Genomic DNA, 24362 nt, shown 5'->3' with positions numbered 1-24362 from the left:
ACATTAATTTATTTGTGGCGGCCCGCCACGAAAGAATTACGGCCGCCACAAAAAAAATAAAAAATAAAAAAATATATATATATATTTTATTTTTATTTTTTTCCGACTTTTGATTCGCTCGACCGCTCATAAAAGCAATGGGACTCTGTCTGTGAATGGAGCTTCTAGTTACATATTATATAAACATGTAAATATTATATAAATATGTATATAAATATGTACATAAAGTGTTGTAATTATATTCCAACTCCGCGACCTTCTTGGTCATCGCCGCTGCCTCAAAGATGTTTGGAAGTGTTTTAAGGGCTTTTGTAGGCAGAATAGAGTGACTCCCATAGGCTCCCTTGTAAGCGGACTTTTGATCGCACTTATTTAAAATTTAGAATGCAAAAAAAAAACAAAAACGTGTTTTCTTGTCGTAGATAAGGATTGTGAATGATAGGCGAAATTCCAAAAAAGTGCAGTTCCCCTTAAAGCAAATATGATGGAGTCCTTTGAGGTACTGCAATACCAGCTACATGTTAGACTGCTGTAGTGTCACTGTCATGAAGCTGGACACATGCTTCATGTTCAACAACCCAAGAGCGACAGGGGGTAGAAAATAGATAGATGGAACTTAGATGACACACAAATAGGGTTTTGAGAACAATACATTATTATACTAACCACAAAAGAACAGAGTTGTTGAATGACACTTAATACTACTTAAGGCTGGAATATACCTGACGGCGTCTTGTTTGATTTATAGTTCTTCTGTGTGGAGTAGCGCCAAACTTGTAATTTTCTTCCAAAACATTAAGGGGTAGTATCTCCGGAAGGAGCAACTGTCGACTCGATCCTGTGAAGAGTGACTATGTACAACTACTGAACTACAACATCGACAACTTTGTCAACACTGGAACTAATCATTCACAATGATCAGGTTACTGATTAGTGTGATGTCCTACATTTCAGTCACAGTGGGTGGTAATGTACTGCCTTCCTCTTCACCGCAAGCAGATACAAAAATCAAACTGACTAAAAATATATATTTTTTTAACATACAGAAGTGTCACTGAATAAATACAATAAGAAAGCTGAGGTAAGTGGATAGGTTCATTGTCAACAGTGAGTGTCACATTCGTCCAAAGTCACATTATTGTCTTTAATTTAGCTATGTAACTAATCATGCAGCCCCAGTTCTAGTCAAATTGTTTTGCTGTACCCTTCAGATTATATGTAATTTTTTATCTAGATCTAAGAAAAACACAAGGTCCTTAAGCCCTATGGCTTAATAATAAGGTTCCTTTTAATGAACGTTTTACTTGTAAACCTTTGTGAGGTTCGACTGTGCAACTTTTGAACGATTTGTGGCACAGTACGTTATTATTTGCAGGAATTTTCGAAAGGTGATTAACACACATTCAGTAATTCTTTTCGGGGCACACTGCGATATTAAGTACACAATATCAGTTTTCTTGCAAATGTTTAATACATTTTGTTTGATTTCATACACTAATCTAGCATTAAACAGGCACTGAGTGAGCACAATGTTTTTAATATTTTTTTGGACTACAATGTGCAATAATGTTATGTGTATATGTATATATATATATATATATATGTATATGTATATATATGTATATATATATATATGTATATATATGTATATATATATATATATATATATGTATATATATATATATGTATATGTATATATATGTATATATATGTATATGTATATATATGTATATATATATATATATATATATATGTATATATATATGTATATATATATATATATATATATATGTATATATATATATATATGTATATATATGTATATATATATGTATATATATATATATATATATATATGTATATATATATATATATGTATATATATATATGCATATGTATGGATATATGCATGTGTGTGGATATATATACAAATATTTAGATACATATCTTCTTTTCTATCTTTTTTTAATCTTTTTTTTTTTTTTACTATTTGTATTACCAAATTATTGTGTATGCACCTTAGGGGATCTGCTCCAATTGCATTGTTCTTTGAACCTGTTCACTGTAATAATGACAATAAAACTTTGTTCTATTCTAATCTGTGCATTTCAAGCACAAAGTCCGCTCGCCTATGTTCAGGGACCCTCCCTGACAAAAACTGACCAATCACAGCTCTGCGAACCTAGGATATTTAGGAAGTGCACAAAGGCCACGTGGGAGGCTACGCGGGGTGAGGGGGGGGGGACTGCGGCGCTTATGCAAGAGTTAGCACAGGGGTAGGGAACCTATGGCTCGCGAGCCAGATGTGACTCTTTTGATGACTGCATCTGGCTCTTGGATAAATCTGAGCTGACATTGCTTAACACGATAAATAATTAATAATTCCACTTGTAGTCACAGTGTTAAAAATAACATTCAAAACATAAAACATTCTCATGCTTTTTTATGTTCATGAAGTTCTCTTAATGGTAATAAGTTATATATTTATTATTGGTTAGTGTGGGGCTTGTCCTCCTGGGGGTTCTTCAGACCACCAAGCATCGACATATGAGCCTGTTTCAGGGTTACAATATTCTTTTATTTTTCAATAAGTCTCTCAGTTGCTTTCCAGCAATTGTCTTTTTCTCTTTCGTTCTCCCTCGCGCTCTGGCTCCAGCTCCAACCCCGTCTCTCCTCCTGGCTGCTGCTTTTAACAGAGCAATGGGTGATTAGATAACAAGGCCCAGGTGGGCCATCCACGCACCTGTCGCTGATTTTGAGGCTGGTCCCGGCACACCCCGCTTCGCTGCAGGCCCGCAGGCCACGCCTCCTCCACAGTTAGCTTCAGAATAACAATGTTATTACAAAGAATAAGAGACTTATTATACTCTAGAAATGTTGGTCTTACTTAAAAATGCATACGTTTAGTTGTGTTCATTGTTAAATACCTCAATGACGTCATAGCCACATGTAGCTGGACAAATACAATCTGCCCCAATCGTTCCTTTCTTTTAAAAGCAAAAATGTCACTGGTAAAAAGTAAAATTTGGTGTCTGATTACCGGAAGCTCAACCGATACAGTAACTCTCGCTCACTGGCCATGCTGAGGCAGTGTGGACGAAATCGGATCTTTTCGAGATATAATTTTTTTTCCCAGCTGACTATTTAGTAGTTTACAAGTAAGTTGGGTTGTACGGTATACCGGTACTAAAAAAAGTACTGCGCTACTATTGAATTAAAAACGGTACTACACTGCCTCTGAAAAGTACAGGAGGCAGCGGCGAAGGCGATGACCAAGAAGAACGCGGAGTTGGAATATAATTACACCACTTTATGTACATATTTATATACATATTTATATGATATTTACATATTTATATAATATGTAACTACAAGCTTCATTCACAGACAGATTCCCATTGCTTTTATGAGCGGTCGAGCGAGTCAAAAGCCGGAAAAAAAAAATATATATAGATATATATATTTTTAATTTTTTGTTATTTATTTTTTAATTTTATTTTTTATTTGTGGCGGCCGTAATTCTTTCGTGGCAGGCCACCACAAATAAATGAATGAGTGTAAAACCCTGATGTTATAACAGAAAGTAAGCAGATATTAACGGTAGATGAACAAGTAGATTAAAAATCCATTTTCTACCGCTTGTCCCTCTTAATTATGGCAAAACAATAGAATGGGAAATGACACTGTTACTGCATACATTGTCAGCAATAGTTGAAGCCTTTGTTTGCTTACTTACAGCTAAAAGAGTAGTTGTTTAGAATGTTCACTATCTTATCTAACTTTTTATTTTACCGTTACTTAATTTGATTGCAATAAGAAACATTTGCTTAGTTTATCCTAAGAATTTCTGTTAAAATAAATCCAATAATTGTTTGTTTTTGTGTTGAAAAGTATCAAAATACATTTTGGTACCGGTACCAAAATATTGGTAGCGGGACAACCCTACAAGTAACTGAGAGGTGCTTATTATGAGACTCGAGCACAAATGCACACAGGCCCCAATATGGCCCCGGCGTGGCTTTGACATCACTTGCATGCGCAGTTCGGTAAAGCGAAAACAAAAGATGTTGACTGGATTCCACAAATGAGCAAAGAAGTTGCTACTACACGAGAAAACATGGACGCCAAAAAATCTGCATATTAGTGGGTTGGTGTCGTGGCCGTAGAGGAAGTGGGCAGATGGTGGAAAACAACTGTAAAAAGGCAAGTGATCATGCTGAGCACACACACACAACGTAGCTCAACCAAAGATGACGTAAAAGTCGCAAACAGGTCGCATTGCCATTTTGATTGCAGTGATAGTACTGTATGTTGTTAATGCTCCGATATTGGATATAAGTTCAAAAAAAAAAAGTATTTTGTTGGCTTGCATCTGGAGTTGACCCGATACCAATATTTTGGTACTGCTACTAAAATGTATTTTTAAATACCTTTATATAAATAGCCTTTAAATAGACTCCCTTTTTAGACCAGTTGATCTGCCGTTTCTTTTCTTTTTCTTCTATGTCCCACTCTCCCTTGTGGAGGGGGTCCGGTCCGATCCGGTGGCCATGTACTGCTTGCCTGTGTATCGGCTGGGGACATCTCTGCGATGCTGATCCGCCTCCGCTTGTGATGGTTTCCTGCTGGCTCCGCTGTGAACGGGACTCTCGCTGCTGTGTTGGATCCGCTTTGGACTGGACTCTCGCGACTGTGTTGGATCCATTGTGGATTGAACTTTCACAGTATCATGTTAGACCCGCTCGACATCCATTGCTTTCCTCCTCTCCAAGGTTCTCATAGTCATCATTGTCACCGATGTCCCACTGGGTGTGAGTTTTCCTTGCCCTTATGTGGGCCTACCGAGGATGTCGTGGTGGTTTGTGCAGCCCTTTGAGACACTAGTGATTTAGGGCTATATAAGTAAACATTGATTGATTAATTGATTGATTTTGATACTTTTACAAAAGAAGGGCAACACAAAAAATGGCATTATTGGCTTTATTTTCACACAAAAAATCTTAGGTTACATTAAACATATGTTTCCTGGGACGGCGTGGCGCAGTGAAAAGCAGTGGCCGTGCACAACCCGAGGGTCCCTGGTTCAATCCCCACCTAGTACCAACCACGTCCCGTCCGTTGTGTCCTAAGCAAGACACTTCACCCTTGCTCCTGATGGGTGCTGGTTAGCGCCTTGCATGGCAGCTCCCTCCATCAGTGTGTGAATGTGTGTGTGAATGGGTGAATGTGGAAGTAGTGTCAAAGCGCTTTGAGTACCTTGAAGGTAGAAAAGCGCTATACAAGTACAACCCATTTATCATTTATTTGAAAATATCAGATCCCAAACGCATCAGAACTACCTCTTGATATGGTCCAAATCTGAGGCGAAAAGATCACATTTTAAGCTTTTAGACTGGCAAAAAAAAATCCGATATGTGTCATTTGAGGCCAGAAAAATCCAATTTGGTGACCAATGTAAACAGAGCCAGTGACTGCAGCCAAGGCAGAACGAAGAAATGCCAGAAAAGTTGGGCGGCAATGTTTGACAGGTGGGCGATTAGTCACGCTTTGCATCTTTTGGCTTGTGAAGCTATTGTCGTTTGAAATAATTTATTGATATTTAAAAGACTATTTTAAATTTTCCCGGCGTTGCAAACTTTGTCCCCACTAAGCACAGTGTTGAGTTTGACTGGTACTACTTTTATTTTTCTTCCCTTTTGTACTGTGAAACTTAAACAAAAACACATTACAAAGGGCTGGTTGGTATATCAGTATTACAGTTAATACTGGTCAATTTTAAAAAGAGATTTATATTTGAGACAATGCTGCCTTTGTTACGGTCGTTTGCTCTACTCTGCATTCCATTTGTCTGATTTAGTTTTTTAAGGGAAAGTTGGCAACCCTAGCTGACCTATTATCAGCACCAAACAGTAGTTCACATTTTTCTACGCAGGCTGATATATTGTCATTTTAATACAATATAAATATCTCTGAATATTAGTCTGTTGTGGTGTCGAATTACATTAAATATGTAGATTTTCTAATAGAAACAATCACCCATTCCAATGTTTATTTAATCAATTGTAGCAAAAAAAACAATTGTGTTACGTCTGGCAACATTCAACATTTTACTTACTAATGTTGTGTATTTATTTTCATACCTTTGTTTTGTGTCTTATTTAAATAAACATGCATTGAGTATGAACATGTTACATTCAGAAAGTGACCTGATATCAGCAATTTGCTTCCCTGTTCTCCTTCTACGTATTTTACATTGTTGTTAATCATATGATCCTTTTTGAAAATGTTTTTAAGAATGACTAAAATAAACTAAGCAGGAAGCAGAGAAATTCACTTATCGCATCTAAAATATGACTGCCCGTTTGTTAATGCAGGTTTCTATGGACGACCATGGACAATGGAACAGAGGAAAGAATTGTTCCGGAGGTAAAAAAACAAAACAAAAAAACAATACATATACATTTAAAAGTATTCATACAGTCAGTGTCTGTAAGACTTTTACACCTTGCCATCATTTTGTTTTTTTCAGGCAGCAGAAATGGGGATTGAATACGTACCTTTATGCGCCCAAAGATGACTACAAGCACAGAATGTTCTGGAGAGAGTTGTACTCAGTGGAGGAAGCAGGTGACTATTAAGAGCTAATCTCAGGTTCCGGAAGGGAAGAGAATTGAAATAACCATTACGTACTTAAATATAAGATGACCCTGAATACATGGGCAGTCGGGCACCTCTTGCTCTCTGTTTTTTGGTAAATTACCAAATGGTTGATAGCATTTAAAAAAAATATATGAATAGTCGCTAAAAAAAATTTGCAACGGAATATTATATATATATATCCATCCATCCATTTTCTACCGCTTATTCCCTTTTGGGGTCGCTGGGGACGCTGGCGCCTATCTCAGCTACAATCGGGCGGAAGGTATTATATATATATATATATATATATATATATATATATATATATATATCCATCCATTTTCTACCGCTTATTCCCTTTTGGGGTCGCGGGGGGCGCTGGCGCCTATCTCAGCTACAATCGGGCGGAAGGTGTACCCCTTTTGGGGTCGCGGGGGGCGCTGGCGCCTATCTCAGCTACAATCGGGCGGAAGGTGTACCTCGCCTTCCGCCCGATTGTAGCTGAGATAGGCGCCAGCGCCCCCGCGACCCCAAAAGGGAATAAGCGGTAGAAAATGGATGGATATATATATAATATTCCGTTGCAAATTTTTTTGGGCGACTATTCATTCAATGGTTATTTATATTTTATTTTTGAATGTAACATCATAATCATTGATTACATTATCCTAAAATTAGCACTCACTTGCATCCTCGTGTGTGTGTGTGTGTGTGTGTGTGTGTGTGTGTGTGTGTGTGTGTGTGTGTGTGTGTGTGTGTGTGTGATGAGAGGAAAAGTTGTGATCCATGTACAGTAGATCCAATTCATAGTTTTGCTTTTGCTCACCCACATATGCCCAAAGTTTTTGTCTCTACCTTGAATTGTAATTAATAATTTTTTAGGGTAAATGCGATTTAGAAAAAAAGCTTTTATGGTTCAATATCAGGGATAAAAAAAGTGCTGATTTTTTGTCGTGTCTTTGGTGTCCATGATTGACAGTTTAGCCTGTTGGAATTTGGACCAGTGTAAACACATTGGCCAATCCTTGAATTGGCATTTTAACCTTGATAACGAACATAGAACACTGGGGTCCAAACTTGTGATTTACATAACTGAAGCATCCTTTAAGGCACCCCTTTTAACAGGAACTGCAGCCATGCGCCACAGTGGACAACTCAAACACAGAGCCAACCGTTCAATCCCAACAACTTGTACCCAACTCCATTGTACTGAATTCCATGCCATTTGTTTAGAGACACTTTGGCTACAAAAAGGGTGATGTCGACCAAAAAGTAGAGTAGTAGTTTAGAGTTGGATAATTGTGAAGTAACTGAAACCTAGTTTCTGTAGAGGGTTCAAGGTTAATTGTGATATAGATTTTTGCCATTCATGCCCAGCCCCTATCAACAATGCACATTTGTTAAACTGATTTTAAAAAACTACTTTGTTTTGGACATTTTCCGAGCAAGCAATTATTGTCCCATGTTCGGGTCAATATTAATTATAGTTGTTAACTCACGCTTGTGAATATTCCCGTTTGCCTTCCAGAACAACTGATGACCCTAATTGGTGCGGCCAAAGAGCACGGGACTGAATTTATTTATGCAATTTCCCCCGGGCTTGACATCACCTTTTCCAATCAGAAAGAGGTTACTGCACTCAAGAGGAAACTGGACCAGGTATTTCTGCTACACTTCTCATGCAGCGATCAGAACCAAAATCTGACATCACACTCTGTCTTCCCGGCGCCTGTTAGGTGACTCATTTTGGGTGCAAGTCATTTGCCTTACTCTTTGACGACATCGACCACAACATGTGCCCCGCCGACAAGGAGGTGTTCAGCTCCTTTGCACACGCCCAAGTTTCCATCACCAATGAAATCTACCAGTACCTAGCAGAACCTGAAACCTTTCTTTTCTGTCCCACAGGTATAGCTTACCTCCCTGTGTAACATTTAGATTTTTAGCCTCAGTAATGATTTGTTTATTAATGTCTTCCCATGCAGAGTACTGTGGAACCTTCTGTTACCCAAATGTCCCTCAGTCTCCTTATCTACACACAGTAGGGGAGAAGCTGCTGCCTGGCATTGACATTCTTTGGACAGGCATGTGTGACTCATTTCTTAGTTTTGTCATTGTTATTTTTGTTTTAACCAGGATGGGCTTTTCTGTTTGCAGGACCCAAGGTGGTGTCCAAAGACATCACAGTGGAATCTATAGAGGAAGTATCAAAGATTCTAAGAAGAGCACCGGTGATCTGGGACAACATCCACGCTAACGACTATGACCAGAAGAGGCTTTTCTTGGGTCCTTACAAGGGTCGCTCCACAGAGCTCATCCCCAGATTAAAGGGAGTCCTCACAAACCCCAACTGCGAGTTTGAGTCAAACTTTGTGGCAATCCACACGCTGGCCACCTGGTATAAGTCGAACATGAACGGTGTGCGCAAGGATGTGGTCATGGGTGCGTATGACCAGAAATGTATGTTTTTGTACTTTTTCCAAATGTATCATCAGTAGAGTGTCAAAGATCTTCTTGCCTTTTACCAGCGGATGGTGAGGACAGCACCATTTCCATTCAGATTAAGTTGGAGAATGAGGGCAGTGATGAAGAACTGGAGACGGACATGCTGTACAGCCCTCAGCTTGCTCTCAAGCTGGCTCTTACTGAATGGCTTGGAGAATTTGGCGTGCCTCATCAGTACAACAGTAAGAGCACTGTTGGATCATTACTCCTTCCACATATATATGTTGTAGCTGCATTACTAATCCTGATTCTTTCCAGGCCGACAGGTGCCACACAGTGGTCCCAAAAGTACAGCCATTGACATCGCATCCATGGCCGCTCCATCTCTTGGTCCCACTACCACGGTGACGACTGTGTTCCAGCAGCCTATAATGTCTCCGGCCATGCCCCCTCACTGCCTAGAACCACACCTTATGGCAAAAACACAGCAGGAGGAGGAGGTAGGAGTTTATTTAAACACAGATTTGGCTCTAAAGCACACCATTAATCATCCACCTGAATAAATCAACACAGCACCGCCAAACCTATGGCGTGTACCAGGTGGTTCCGCTAGGGCAGGGGTGCCCATTACGTCGATCGCGAGCTACCAGTCGACCGCGGGGGGTGTGTCAGTCGATCTTCAGCCAGGCTTTTAAAAAAAATAGACCTAAAAATTAGTGATCATCAATCTTCACCAAGACATCACTTAAATGACATTCACGGTACCGGAGGGTCTTGTGAGATGACGCTGGCTGCTGCAAGATCATTATTATGAAAATATGACCGAGAGGAAGGCGAGAAACACTTTTTATTTCAACAGACTCTCGCGCCGTACCTTCCGTCAAAACTCTAAAGGCCGACTGCACATTTCCTATCTTCACAATAAAAGCCCTGCTTCATGCTGCCTGCGCTAACTAAATACAGAGTCTCGGAAAACTGGCGTGCACAAGCGATCCCTCAGAAAGCTGGCGTGCACATCACTTGTGCACGCCAGCTTTCCGAGACTCTTATTTTGTTAGCGCAGGCAGCATGAAGCAGGGCTTTTATTGTGAAGATAGGAAATGTGCAGTCGGCCTTTAGAGTTTTGACGGAAGGGACGGCCCGAAAGTCTGTTGAAATAAAAAGTGTTTCTCGCCTTCCTCTCTGTCATTTTTTCATAATAATGAACTGGCAGCAGCCAGCGTCATCTCACAAGACCCTCGGGTGCCGTGAATGTCAATCAAGCAAGCTACGGAATTTGCCGCCAATGTTTTTCTTGTAAAGTGTATGGAAGCTGGATGAATTAGATGCCAAAAACCAACCACTTTCATGTGGTATTGTACAGAAAGGACAACTTTTTTTCTCCTCCATTTGAAAATGTGGGCGTTATCATCATTACTGTCTGATTCCAATCAATGCAAGTCATCAGAATCAGGTAATACACCAACTTATATTCTTGTCTTGGTGAAAGAAAGACATCTATATGCGTTACACATGCTTGTATTATCATTAAACACATTTAACTTGTTTACAAAAATGTCTCTTTCATAAATAAATAAATATAAATGATATATATAAATGAGGTAGATCCCCTCGAGTTGGTCAATTGAAAAGTCGCTCACCTGCAGAAAAAGTGTGGGCACCCCTGCGCTAGTGGTTACTTTTACTATGACTGATATCGCCATGTGTACTCAGCAGACATGGCATCTGTAAACCTAATGTTTAAAGGCCTACTGAAATGAGATGTTCTTATTTAAACGGGGATAGCAGGTCCATTCTATGTGTCATACTTCATAATTTCGCGATATTGCCATATTTTTGCTGAAAGGATTTAGTAGAGAACATCGACGATAAACTTCGCAACTTTTGGTCGCTAATAAAAAAGTCTTGCCTGCCCCGGAAGTAGCAGACGATGTGCGCTTGACGTCAGCGGTGTGAGGGATCCTCACATCCTCATGTTGTTTATAATGTGAGCCACCAGCAGTAAGATTTGTGGATGAGGAAAGTTAGAGTGAAGCACTAAAAAAAAAAAAGAAAAAGAAAAGGCGACGGCTGCAGGCGGCAGCAGTGGGAGCGATTTAGACGTTATTAGACACATTTACTAGGATAATTCTGGAAAATCCCTTATCGGCTTATTGTGTTAATAGTGTTTTAGTGAGATTATAAAGTCAGACCTGAAAGTCGGAGGGCTGCGGTGAACGCCAGTGTCTCTGAGAGAAGCCATGGAGGAGCCAAGATCACAGCTGCCTTTTGGATAGCTGCTGCAGGAGGTCGCATAATCCGCTCCAGTCTCCGGTAAGAGCCGACTTAATATCAGAATTGGTTGACATGTGGTAGAGAAACATGTTCGCTTGACCGCTCTGTGTTAAAGCTTCACAACAAACAAAGAAACACCGGCTGTGTTTCGGTTGCTAAAGGCAGCTGCAATACACCGCTTTCCACCAACAGCATTCTTCTTTATAGTCTACATTATTAATTGAACAAATTGCAAAAGATTCAGCAACACAGATGTCCAAAATACTGTGTAATTATGCGATGAAAAGAGACGACTTTTAGCCGTGAGTGGTGCTGGGCTGTAATGTCCGCTCCAACCAATAACGTCACAAGCACGCGTCAACATAAGCGTCATCATTCCGCGACGTTTTCAACAGGATACCTCGCGGGAAATTTAAAATTGCAATTTAGTAAACTAAAGCGGCCGTATTGGCATGTGTTGCAATGTTAATATTTCATCGTTGATATATAAACTATCAGACTGCGTGGTCGGTAGTAGTGGCTTTCAGTAGGCCTTTAAAGTTGCACCTAGAGCAAACACAACTGACTTGAGTAAAATCGTAGGAAATTGGAAAAGATCCAAAGACTGGTATGATTCATATTTGCATATCGCTGTAAATGGTTCCGGACAAAAAGTTTAACATTATAAGAGTCCTCTTGAAAATAATGAAATAACACCCTTTTTTCACCTTACAGTCTGTTGGGCCTACCGAGGATGTCGTAGTGGTTTGTGCAGCCCTTTGAGACACTAGTGATTTAGGGCTATATAAGTAAACATTGATTGATTGATTGATAATCTAAGAGTAATGCTGCTTGAGGCTGAGCCTATCAGTGGCCACGATACTGAACACTGCGCTCTGACTGGCTTGGTCTCCTCAAGCAGCCAGTACTACTGTCGTAGTGATATTTTTAGTTTAGTCATTTTTGCTTGAAAATGCTTAAATTAGGAGCAAAATTTGTATAATATGCTTTTCAAAAATCCCCAAAAATCTGCATCGTGGTGAAGCCACAATATTTGAAGCTAGGGACGACTTTGTTATATTTATGAAAATAAGTATTTGATTGAAGATGTATGAAGTATTTGGATAAAATACATCCTAATACAGTGGTTCTCAAATGGGGGTAAGCGTACGCTTGGGGGTACTTGAAGGTATGCCAAGGGGTACGTGAGATTTTTTAAATAAAAATATTCAAAAAATAGCAACAATTCACAAATCCTATATAAATATATTTATTGAATAATACTTCAAACAAATATGAATGTAAGTTCATAAACTGTGAAAAGAAATACAACAATGCAATATTCAGTGTTGACAGCTAGATTTTTGTGGACATGTTCCATAAATATTGATGTTAAAGATTTCTTTTTTTGTGAAGAAATGTTTAGAATGAAGTTGATGAATCCAGATGGATCTCTATTACAATCCCCAAAGAGGGCACTTTAAGTTGATGATTACTTCTATGTGTAGAAATATCTATTTATAATTGAATCACTTGTTAATATTTCAACAAGTTTTTAGTTATTTTTATATCTTTATTTCCAAATAGTTCAAGAAAGACCACTACAAATGAGCAATATTTTGCACTGTTATACAATTGAATAAATCAGAAACTGATGACATAGTGCTGTATTTTACTTCTTTATCTCTTTTTTTCAACCAAAAATGCTTGGTTCTGATTAGGGGGTACTTGAATTAAAAAAAAATTTCACAGGAAAAAAGGTTGAGTACCACTGCCTTAATATATGCCTGGTACTTACTGCTGTTGAGTAAACAAAGACATTTGGCCACTATTTTCATATATTCCACCTGTGCAGGTGGAGGTGGAGGTGGAAGTGGAGAAGAAGGATTCAGATGAGGAGCCCATGGAAATGGTGGTCGAGAAGCCGGATGAGCCCGATGCAGATGAAGCGGACGCAGAAGAGAAACATGAGGGTCCTGTTTTGGCCGACAAAATGGCAGAAGACCTCAAGCCCATGGATACAGACAAGGAGAGCTTGGGCGAGTCCAAATCTTCAGAAGAGTCCATACTAGAAGACTCCGGGAGTGATATTGCCCCCATGCAGACAGACGATCAACTCAAACAGGTACAAGTAGACGTAAATAGGAAGCACTTAAAATTATAATGGCCATGTACTGCTTGCCTGTGTATCGGCTGGGGACATCTCTGCGCTGCTGATCCGCCTCCGCTTGTGATGGTTTCCTGCTGGCTCCGCTGTGAACAGGACTCTCGCTGCTGTGTTGGATCCGCTTTGGACTGGACTCTCGCGACTGTGTTGGATCCATTGTGGATTGAACTCTCACAGTATCATGTTAGACCCGCTCGACATCCATTGCTTTCCTCCTCTCCAAGGTTCTCATAGTCATCATTGTCACCCACGTCCCACTGGGACATCATTGTCACCGATGTCCCACTGGGTGTGAGTTTTCCTTGCTCTTATGTGGGCCTACCGAGGATGTCGTGGTGGTTTGTGCAGCCCTTTGAGACACTAGTGATTTAGGGCTATATAAGTAAACATTGATTGATTGATTGATGTTTTATTGAACCATCTAAAGGCTTCACGGTGGCAGAGGGGTTAGTGCGTCTGCCTCACAATACGAAGGTCCTGCAGTCTTGGGTTCAAATCCAGGATGGGGATCTTTCTGTGTGGAATTTGCATGTTCTCCCCGTGAATGCGTGGGTTCCCTCCAGGTACTCCGGCTTCCTCCCACTTCCAAAGACATGCACCTGGGGATAGGTTGATTGGCAACACTAAATTGGCCCTAGTGTGTGAATGTTAGTTTATTAGTTTAGTTTATTAGTTTATTAAGGATCCCCATTAGTCTACACCGCAGTGGAGACTATTCTTCCTGGGGTCCAGGCAAAAAACATCACACAACCACAGAACAAACGATTAAAATGCAGTACAACATGATCCAATAATAAATTGTCATAATACAAAAATAGCAACAACAAAGAACCAAAAAATACTAATAGATGTTGTTACTTAATAATTTTCATACCAAAGATAAAAATAGCAATATAAAAATAGATATACTGTATACATTTTTGCAAAAATAAAACAAAGAACCAATGGCCTAAAACACATTAGTGTACCAAAGACAAACAATAAGTGACGGAAAAGTATCATCCATCCATTTTCTGCTGCTCATCCCATAATCAATAAAATATTCAATAGTCAATAAAAACAGTCATGACATTAGGTACAATCTAAAATAATCTCTTTACACAATACTTCTCCTTTTAGTTTTTTCTTAAAGCCCACTATGCTGGTGATTGATAGCAGATATTGTGGAAGTCTGTTCCAGTAAGTGATTGCCCGATACATTACAGTCTTTTTCAAAACATCACTTTTGGGTTTAAGACGTGTGAGCGCACCTCTTTGGGCTAGCCTGGTACCGTAGTTGTGACTGTCACTGGCAAGCAAGAGCTGAGAATACAGATATGAGGGTTTATGGTATGTATAGATGTTTTTTAAAAATAGAATCAAACTACAAGCCAGTCTTTCATCAACTTTCATCCATGACAATTCATGATGCATGATCTCAATGCCAGTCCTAAATGAGCAATGGAGAGCTAGTCTGGCAGCTCTGTTTTGGGTAAGCTGGATTTTATTTAGATCTTGTTTAGATGCATTAGACCAGATTGCTGGGCAGTAGTCCATATGTGACAATACAAGGGATTGTATAACTTGCTTCATAGATGTGTTAGTTAAAAAATAGGCACTTCTTCTTATGATTGAAATGCTTCTGCTCATTTTTGTTACTATGTTTTTAATGTGAGTGGCCCAAGATAGTCTTTCATCTATTGTAACTCCCAGCAACCTGGCCTCTTTAACTTGTTCAACATGAACTCCGTTCAGAGAAACATTTAATATGCGTTCCTTTCTATGAGCATGTTTTGAGCAAATAACAAGACATTTTGTTTTGGAAATATTAAGTTTCATCTTATTTTCTGTAACCCATTTTGAAATCCGCATGACCTCATCTTGTAGTATAGTGCTCAGGTCGGTGCAATTATCTGCATGTGCATATATTGTTGTGTCATCTGCGTAAATTGCACAGCAACTATTCTTTAAAATACATGACATATCATTTACAAATATTGAGTATAATAAAGGTCCCAGGCAACTTCCCTGTGGAATACCACAATATAATGTTTTAATATTTGAAAGGGTTCCATTGAACATGACACATTGCTGTCTGTTGACTAGGTAGCTTTTCATCCAGTTAATCGCTGAGAGTTTAAAACCATAAGCAGACAGTTTTATAAGTAGTAGTTTATGATCAATAATATCAAAAGCTGCACTAAAATCTAGTAGCACTGTGCCAACTAATAATTTACTGTCAATTTGTTTTAGCCAGTCATCTGTTATTTGTGTGAGAGCTGTGCATGTTGAATAGCCAGTTTTATATGCATGTTGAAAGTCTGAATGAATGTTATTTATAGAGAAATACTTTTGAATTTGCTTAAATATAATTGTTTCCATTAATTTTCCTAATACTGGTAAAATGCTAATGGGCCTACTATTTAATCCAGTGAATGTTTCTTTCCTATTTTTTGGTAGAGGAGTCACTCTTGCGACCTTCCATACTTGAGGATAGATTCCTTCTTTAAAACTTAAGTTAAAAATATAGCATATCGGACTGGCTATTATTCCAGCTGACAACTTTAAAAGTCTACTATCTATATTATCATGACCACAAGGTTTGTCAGATTTCAATTCAGACAATAGATTCTCAATGTTGTCTGTCTATCTTTGTTGGCCCTGCGATGAGGTGGCGACTTGTCCAGGGTGTACCCCGCCTTCCGCCCGATTGTAGCTGAGATAGGCGCCAGCGCCCCCCGCCACCCCCAAAAAAAAGGGAATAAGCGGTAGAAAATGGATGGATGGATGAACCATCTAAGGCGTCATTTATAACACTTATCACTCTTGGTTTTGTCCTTACAGGAGGTGTTTGTGCCCGGTCCCAATGAGAAGCCGCTTTTCACAGTGGAACCACTCTCCATCGAGGACCTGAGCCTGCTGGCAGAACTCTTCTACCTGCCTTACGAGCACGGCCCCAAGGCCTTGCAGATGCTGAAGGAGTTCAACTGGCTGAGAGCCAACAGCAGCGTCGTCAGCGTCAACTGCAAGAGAAAAGAAACCGACAAGGTTGGTATAAAATTTAGTGTGTTTTTTTCTTTTAACCGCAGAGCTGTGTTAGAAACAAAATGGTGGATGTGTAGTACCCAAAATGCCCATTGGGTGGTGTCACATCAGCAGGATATGAAGTGGACTAGCCCCCAAAGCATTGAATTGTGTATTTTGGTTTTCAGAACAAAACTGTATCATTCTTTTTGTCCTGCAGGTTGCAGAATGGCAGTTGAGGGCGGAGAAATTTGAGGACATGTGCTGCTCGGTTATCCAGATGTTCACACGTTTGTCCAACACAGCCAACCGCACGATCCTGTACGACCTCTACCCTTACATCTGGGACATCAAGAGCATCATTTCTATGGTCAAGTCCTTTGTCCAATGGCTAGGTGTGTATGAGCGGAACTACGTGGCTTTTAAGGACCCCAATAGGCATATTATACAGTTAAATTAGTGGTCCAGAGCCAAAAAAAAGCAACCTAAAGTACATGACCAGCACCTGTATACAGGATTGGCGTGGCCTTTTATACTTTAATTAATAGGTTGTAGTTTAATTCTAGCTTTACTACACTGCCATATATTGGCATATGTTCTTATTTACTACATACATGCCTATTCATTTTTTTTTTTTTCTAAATCTGACTAAATGCTGCCTGCACAGCTACAACTCCATTGTATGACAAAATCCAAACCAGATCCCAGTGGTAATTGTCCCATCAGGGTTCCTGCTGCTTGCTGTGTATCCAGTAATGTCACAACTTCACTCTCTCACACCAACCCACTTGCTTCCATCTCTCTTGTCTGTGGGGATGGGCACCTGTGAGGCACCCCTCTTCCTCCTCCACGCCCTTGCGCGCATGCGAGCTTAGCGAGAAGTTGATTCACTGACTATTGAAAGGCCATTCTGGTGCATAAAAAATAAATTGTTTTTCTTTTATTTTATATGACAAAACCCAAGACCAGTGAAATTGGCACGTTGTGTAAATATTGTAAAGAAAAACAGAATACAATGATTTGCAAATCCTTTTTAACTTATATTCAACTGAATAGATATGCAAAGACAAGATATTTAATGTTCAAACTTGGAAACATATTTTTTTGGGCAAATAATCATTAATATAGAATTAGATGGCAGCAACACATTGCAAAAAAAAAGTTTTTGCCACAGTGTTACATGGCCTTTCCTTTTAACAACACTCTCTAAACATTTGGGAACTGAGGAGACAAATTTCTGAAGCTTTTCAGGCCGTATTCTTTCCCATTCTTGCTTGATGTACAGCTTAAGTTCAACAGTCCGGGGTCTCCATTGTGGTATTTTAGGCTTCATATTGCGCCACACATTTTCAATGGGAGACAGGTCTGCACTACAGGCAGGCCAGTCTAGTACCCATACTCTTTTTCTACGAAACCATGCTGTTGTAACACATGCAGAATGTAGCATGGCATTGTCTTGTTGAAATAAGCAGAGGCGTCCATGAAAGACGTTGCTTGGGTGACAACATATGTTGCTCCAAAACCTGTATGTACCATTCAGCATTAATTGTACATATGTGTAAGTTACCCATGCCTTGGGCACTAATACACCCCATACCATCACAAATGCTGGCTTTTGAACTTTGCGCCTATAACAGTCTGGATGGTTCTTTTCATCTTTGGTCCGGAGGACACAACGTCCACAGTTTCCAAAAACAATTTGAAATGTGGACTCGTCAGACCACAGAATACTTTTTCTTTTAGCATCAGTCAATCTTAAATGAGCTCGGGCCCAGCGAAGCCGGCGGCCTTTCTGGGTGTTGTTGATATATGGCTTTCGTTTTGCATAGTAGAGTTTCAGCACGCACTTACATATGTAGCGACAAACTGTAGTTACTGGCAGTGGTTTTCTGAAGTGTTCCTGAGCCCACGTGGTGATATCCTTTACACACCGTTTTGCATAATAGAGTTTCAGCATGCACTTACATATGTAGCGACGAACTGTAGTTACTGGCAGTGGTTTTCTGAAGTGTTCCTGAGCCCACGTGGTGATATCCTTTACACACCGATGTCTGTTTTTGATGCAGTACTCCATGAGGGATCACAGGTCACTGGCATTGCCACTTACATGCAGTGATTTCTCCAGATTTTCTGAACCTTTTGATGATATTACGGACCATAGATGGTGAAATCCCTAAATTCCTTGCAATAGCTCGTTGAGAAATGTTGTTTGCTCAGGCATTTGTTCACAAAGTGATGACTCTCGCCCCATTCTTGTTTTGAATGACTGAGCATTCATGGAAGCTGATTTTATACCCTATCATGCCACCCACCGGTTCCTAATTAGCCTGCACACCTGTGGGATGTTCCAAATAAGTGTTTGATGAGCTTTCTCAGTCTTTTTAGCCACTTGTGCTAGCTATTTTGAAACATGTAGCAGGCATCAAATTACAAATAAGCTAATATTTACAAAAAATATCAGTTTACCAGTTTGAACGTCAAGTATCTTGTCTTTGCAATCCATTCAATTGAATATAAGTTGAAAAGGATTTGCAAATCATTGTATTCTGTTTTTATTTACGATTTCCACAACATGCCAACTTCACTGGTTTTCGGTTTTGTACTTCACACGTGATGCTGCAGTCTTAAAAAAACACTCATTATTCTGAATCAAGATGGAACTATCCTCTTGTAAGTACATATACTGTATTTCCTCATTTAGTTGCTGGGAGGGGATTTATTTAACTGTAAGGAGTACCTGGTATCTTAGTGGTAAAGCATTTATTGGTGTGTTATGTTACTTTAAAGAATTCCTCTTAACAAAAATATTAGTATTTTATACGTAAGAGAGGTCACATTGTAATTTTTTTCTACTTTATAGTCGACATAACATGTAACGGTGGTTCTTTAGTCCAAATTTTTGCACAGATTATGTTTTACAGACCATCTTTAAACCACTTTCTGGCCATCTCTTTGGGATGCGCCTTTTGTAGGCGGTTTTATTTACGTGCCTCCACTTTGACCCTGTGATGAGGTGGCGACTTGTCCAGGGTGTACCCCGCCTTGCACCCGAATGCAGCTGAGATAGGCTCCAGCACACCCTGCCACCCCTAACGGGACAAGCGGTAGAAAATGGATGGATGGCATTTGACTATGTCTATACCTGCCCCCCGCTACCCCAAAGGGAATAAGCGGTAGAAAATGGATGGATATACGCCGTTGGCCATGTTGTAGTTTTTAGCGCTTCCATATCGGGTCTACTGACAGACATACTGTAAGTTCGAACCAGACGCTACTTTTTCAATCAATCAATCAATCAATCAATGTTTACTTATATAGCCCTAAATCACTAGTGTCTCAAAGGGCTGCACAAACCACTACGACATCCTCGGTAGGCCCACATAAGGGCAAGGAAAACTCACACCCAGTGGGACGTCGGTGACAATGATGACTATGAGAACCTTGGAGAGGAGGAAAGCAATGGATGTCGAGCGGGTCTAACATGATACTGTGAAAGTTCAATCCATAATGGATCCAACACAGTCGCGAGAGTCCAGTCCAAGGCGGATCCAACACAGCAGCGAGAGTCCCGTTCACAGCGGAGCCAGCAGGAAACCATCCCAAGCGGAGGCGGATCAGAAGCGCAGAGATGTCCCCAGCCGATACACAGGCGAGCAGTACATAGCCACCGGATCGGACCAGACCCCCTCCACAAGGGAGAGTGGGACATAGAAGAAAAAGAAAAGAAACGGCAGATCAACTGGTCTAAAAAGGGAGTCTATTTAAAGGCTAGAGTATACAAATGAGTTTTAAGGTGAGACTTAAATGCTTCTACTGAGGTGGCATCTCGAACTTTTACCGGGAGGGCATTCCAGAGTACTGGAGCCCGAAATGAAAAAGCTCTATAGCCCGCAGACTTTTTTGGGGCTTTGGGAATCACTAATAAGCCGGAGTCCTTTGAATGCAGATTTCTTGCCGGGACATATGGTACAATACAATCGGCAAGATAGGATGGAGCTAGACCGTGTAGTATTTTATACGTAAGTAGTAAAACCTTAAAGTCACATCTTAAGTGCACAGGAAGCCAGTGCAGGTGAGCCAGTACAGGCGTAATGTGATCAAACTTTCTTGTTCTTGTCAAAAGTCTAGCAGCCGCATTTTGTACCAACTGTAATCTTTTAATGCTTTTTAACAGAAATAGCAACATCGGAGGATGCATGTGCATGTATGTATGTCTGCCCCACAAAAAGAGGATAGAGAAAAATAAGGAACTTATTTATAACTACAACGGCAAACTCGCACAAAGCTCTTCGGATAAACCCCTACCACATATGAAGATATCTGCTGACATCCCCAATTGTAAAACATCATAACCGGTGGGAATTCCAAATAGCTCTTTTGAGGAAGTATGAAGGAAGGCAAAACTGTTTTATAGGGACGGCGTGGCGCAGTGGGAGAGTGGCCGTGCGCAACCCGAGGGTCCCTGGTTCAAATCCCACCTAGTACCAACCTCGTCACGTCCGTTGTGTCCTGAGCAAGACACTTCACCCTTGCTCCTGATGGGTGCTGGTTGGCGCCTTGCATGGCAGCTCCCTCCATCAGTGTGTGAATGTGTGTGTGAATGGGTAAATGTGGAAGTAGTGTCAAAGCGCTTTGAGTACCTTGAAGGTAGAAAAGCGCTATACAAGTACAACCCATTTATTTATTATCATTTATAGTTATCCCCGCCATACCTCAATGGGTTGATTTCAAATTTTTGGGACTTATGTGGATCCCAAATACTAACAGTACACAAAAATTTCGGTTCGGTACCTACCTCGGTTTAGAGGTCACGGTTCGGTTCATTTTCGGTACAGTGAGAAAACAACAAAATAGAAATTTTTTGGTTATTTATTTACCAAATTTGCAATATCTTCCACCAAAAATATTTTTCTTAGTGGAATATTTGATGTGAAGTAATTTGAACCTTGTATAGGTCAATAATTCATAATAATATTTTGATTCAATATTATGTTTTGAGCAATGACAGTTTGAAAGAAAAAAAACAGCTCTGTTTTATTAGTCAACATTGCAACTTTTTCTAAATTACATTAAATCTTAAAGCTTTTTTATGTCACTTTTGTTATGTTTTTGTTTATTTTAATAGTATTTTTAGAATGTGCCGTGGGCCTTTGAAACATTAGCTGTGGGCCGCAAATGGCCTCCGGCGCACACTTTTGACACCTTTGCCTTAGATAATAAAAATTGTAATCTGATAAATCTATGGATAAAAAGGAGAGCCTGGCGACGAATGCGCGTTTTAGATAACTCTCTTGCTCTCTCTGTGTCTGCCCTCCCTCACCAATGTTGCTGCGCACACAATTTGTTTGGTTTTTAACCCTTGAACGTACATTGAAAATACACGCAAGCCTAACTCAAAATGCCGGACATTTGAGGCGTTTAAGAAACTCCACCCGGACAGCTCTGCAAAAGAGGACATGTCCGGTGAAAAGAGGAGGTATGATCAGTCTATTGTAGCCCAGTCGTTGCTAGCATGCCGTGTGTTGTGCCCCGGTGTGCATTGTTTACACAACGTAGGGTCTAACATGATACTGTGAAAGTTCAATCCACAATGGATCCAACACAGTCGCGAGAGTCCAGTCCAAAGCGGGTCCAACTCAGCAGCGAGAGTCCCGTTCACAGCGATCATGTTAGACCCGCTCGACATCCATTGCTTTCCTCCTCTCTAAGGTTCTCATAATCATTATTGTCACAGACGTCCCACTGGATCATTATTGTCACCGATGTCCCACTGGGTGTGAGTTTTCCTTGCCCTTATGTGGGCCTACCGAGGATGTCGTGGTGGTTTGTGCAGCCCTTTGAGACACTAGTGATTTAGGGCTATATAAGTAAACATTGATTGATTGATTGATTGAACGTGCGGTACGCTACTTAATATGTCAACGTGGAGACTCGTTCGGTACACCTCCGAATCGAACCGAAACGGTTCAATACAAATACATATACCGTTACACCCCTACCAAATACACAAAAACATGTAACATCAAGTAAGAAAAGATGCTTTTGCATAATAGGATCCCATCCCTTAAATTTTTTATTACAGTGTAATGCGTGTTACAATATTGTATTACGACCCTAACTCACTGAACCTACCTAGGTATGTACATACTACCTAACCTACCTGTACCTACATAAACGAATCCACTCTAAAAGATATCAGTCCTAATTTGTTCTGTCTGTGTACTGACACAACTCGGGGCAGACAGGCCAGTACTGGTGGGTCGATTAATGTATGGCTGTTTATTTATTTTTGTATTTTTTGCTGTGCCTTGCTCTGGTTTATGTACGATAATTCTGTTAAGTCCGGCCCATGGATATGCCGTTGCAGACATGTGAAACATGCCTGACAACTATAAATAGCCTGTAAAACGATCAAATGATATCAGACAGGGCACTTTACGTAAACTGTTAAAGCACACGTCTTCCCAGTCTTGTCCTGCTCCATCACTACTGCTCTGAATATAAAAATAATTTTCACCCCGTCACTTATTAGTGAGAAGTGGTGTGAGATTCTGCTCTTGGAAGCACAAGTCACGAGATCGATCCCCTGCCAGGGTTATGTCAGGAAGTAACCATGAATTGAATAACGGGAGCCTCGACTTAAACAAGTTGAAAAACTTATTGGGGTGTTACCATTTAGTGGTCAATTGTACGGAATATGTACTGTACTGTGCAATTTACTAATAAAAGTATCAATCAATCAATCAATCAAAAAACATGTGTGGGATAATGCCCAGAGTCATTAAGTCATTGGCTTTTAATTGTAATTATCCATCCATCCATCCATCCATCTTCTTCCGCTTATCCGAGGTCGGGTCGCGGGGGCAGCAGCCTAAGCAGGGAAGCCCAGACTTCCCTCTCCCCAGCCACTTCGTCTAGCTCTTCCCGGGGGATCCCGAGGCGTTCCCAGGCCAGTCGGGAGACATAGTCTTCCCAACGTGTCCTGGGTCTTCCCCGTGGCCTCCTACCGGTTGGACGTGCCCTAAACAGCTCCCTAGGGAGGCGTTCGGGTGGCATCCTGACCAGATGCCCGAACCACCTCATCTGGCTCCTCTCGATGTGGAGGAGCAGCGGCTTCACTTTGAGTTCCTCCCGGATGGCAGAGCTTCTCACCCTATCTCTAAGGGAGAGACCCGCCACACGGCGGAGGAAACTCATTTCGGCCGCTTGTACCCGTGATCTTATCCTTTCGGTCATGACCCAAAGCTCATGACCATAGGTGAGGATGGGAACGTAGATCGACCGGTAAATTGAGAGCTTTGCCTTCCGGCTCAGCTCCTTCTTCACCACAACAGATCGGTACAGCGTCCGCATTACTGAAGACGCCGCACCGATTCGCCTGTCGATCTCACGATCCACTCTTCCCTCACTCGTGAACAAGACTCCTAGGTACTTGAACTCCTCCACTTGGGGCAGGGTCTCCTCCCCAACCCGGAGATGGCACTCCACCCTTTTCCGGGAGAGAACCATGGACTCGGATTTGGAGGTGCTGATTCTCATTCCGGCCGCTTCACACTCGGCTGCGAACCGATCAGTGAGAGCTGAAGATCCCGGCCAGATGAAGCCAACAGGACCACATCGTCTGCAAAAAGCAGAGACCTAATCCTGCGGCCACCAAACCGGAACCCCTCAACGCCTTGACTGCGCCTAGAAATTCTGTCCATAAAAGTTATGAACAGAATCGGTGACAAAGGGCAACCTTTGTAATTATATTATTCTTATTAAATAATTATTTTGGTATTTTTGTTCTGTTGCACTGAATAAATTAAACACTTTGTTTGCCATTTACTGTATTTGTACTACTCCAAAACGTGTT

At 40.6% G+C, this 24362-nt stretch overlaps 1 protein-coding gene across 3 annotated transcripts in view; it reads left to right on the top strand.

The window, feature by feature from the left end:
- oga (O-GlcNAcase) overlaps nucleotides 1-24362 on the top strand; it is a 51531-nt gene that overhangs the window by 8662 nt on the left and 18507 nt on the right. Inside the window, exons 2-12 of one of the 3 annotated variants that reach the window (XM_061910159.1) lie at nucleotides 6375-6426; nucleotides 6530-6627; nucleotides 8168-8298; nucleotides 8376-8547; nucleotides 8625-8723; nucleotides 8797-9081; nucleotides 9168-9326; nucleotides 9403-9584; nucleotides 13193-13462; nucleotides 16328-16531; nucleotides 16728-16902. In XM_061910159.1, the coding sequence (XP_061766143.1) occupies nucleotides 6375-6426; nucleotides 6530-6627; nucleotides 8168-8298; nucleotides 8376-8547; nucleotides 8625-8723; nucleotides 8797-9081; nucleotides 9168-9326; nucleotides 9403-9584; nucleotides 13193-13462; nucleotides 16328-16531; nucleotides 16728-16902 (1827 nt within the window). Of the gene's footprint in view, nucleotides 1-6374; nucleotides 6427-6529; nucleotides 6628-8167; nucleotides 8299-8375; nucleotides 8548-8624; nucleotides 8724-8796; nucleotides 9100-9167; nucleotides 9327-9402; nucleotides 9585-13192; nucleotides 13463-16327; nucleotides 16532-16727; nucleotides 16903-24362 lie in introns of all 3 variants that reach the window. The other 2 variants (XM_061910158.1, XM_061910157.1) reach the window with 2 other exon arrangements.

This window comes from Nerophis ophidion, linkage group LG09 (assembly GCF_033978795.1).
Source record: "Nerophis ophidion isolate RoL-2023_Sa linkage group LG09, RoL_Noph_v1.0, whole genome shotgun sequence".
NCBI classification, from domain to species: domain Eukaryota; kingdom Metazoa; phylum Chordata; class Actinopteri; order Syngnathiformes; family Syngnathidae; genus Nerophis; species Nerophis ophidion.
The sequence above is the reverse complement of the archived record's forward strand: the minus strand, read 5'-3'. Positions and strand labels throughout refer to the sequence as shown.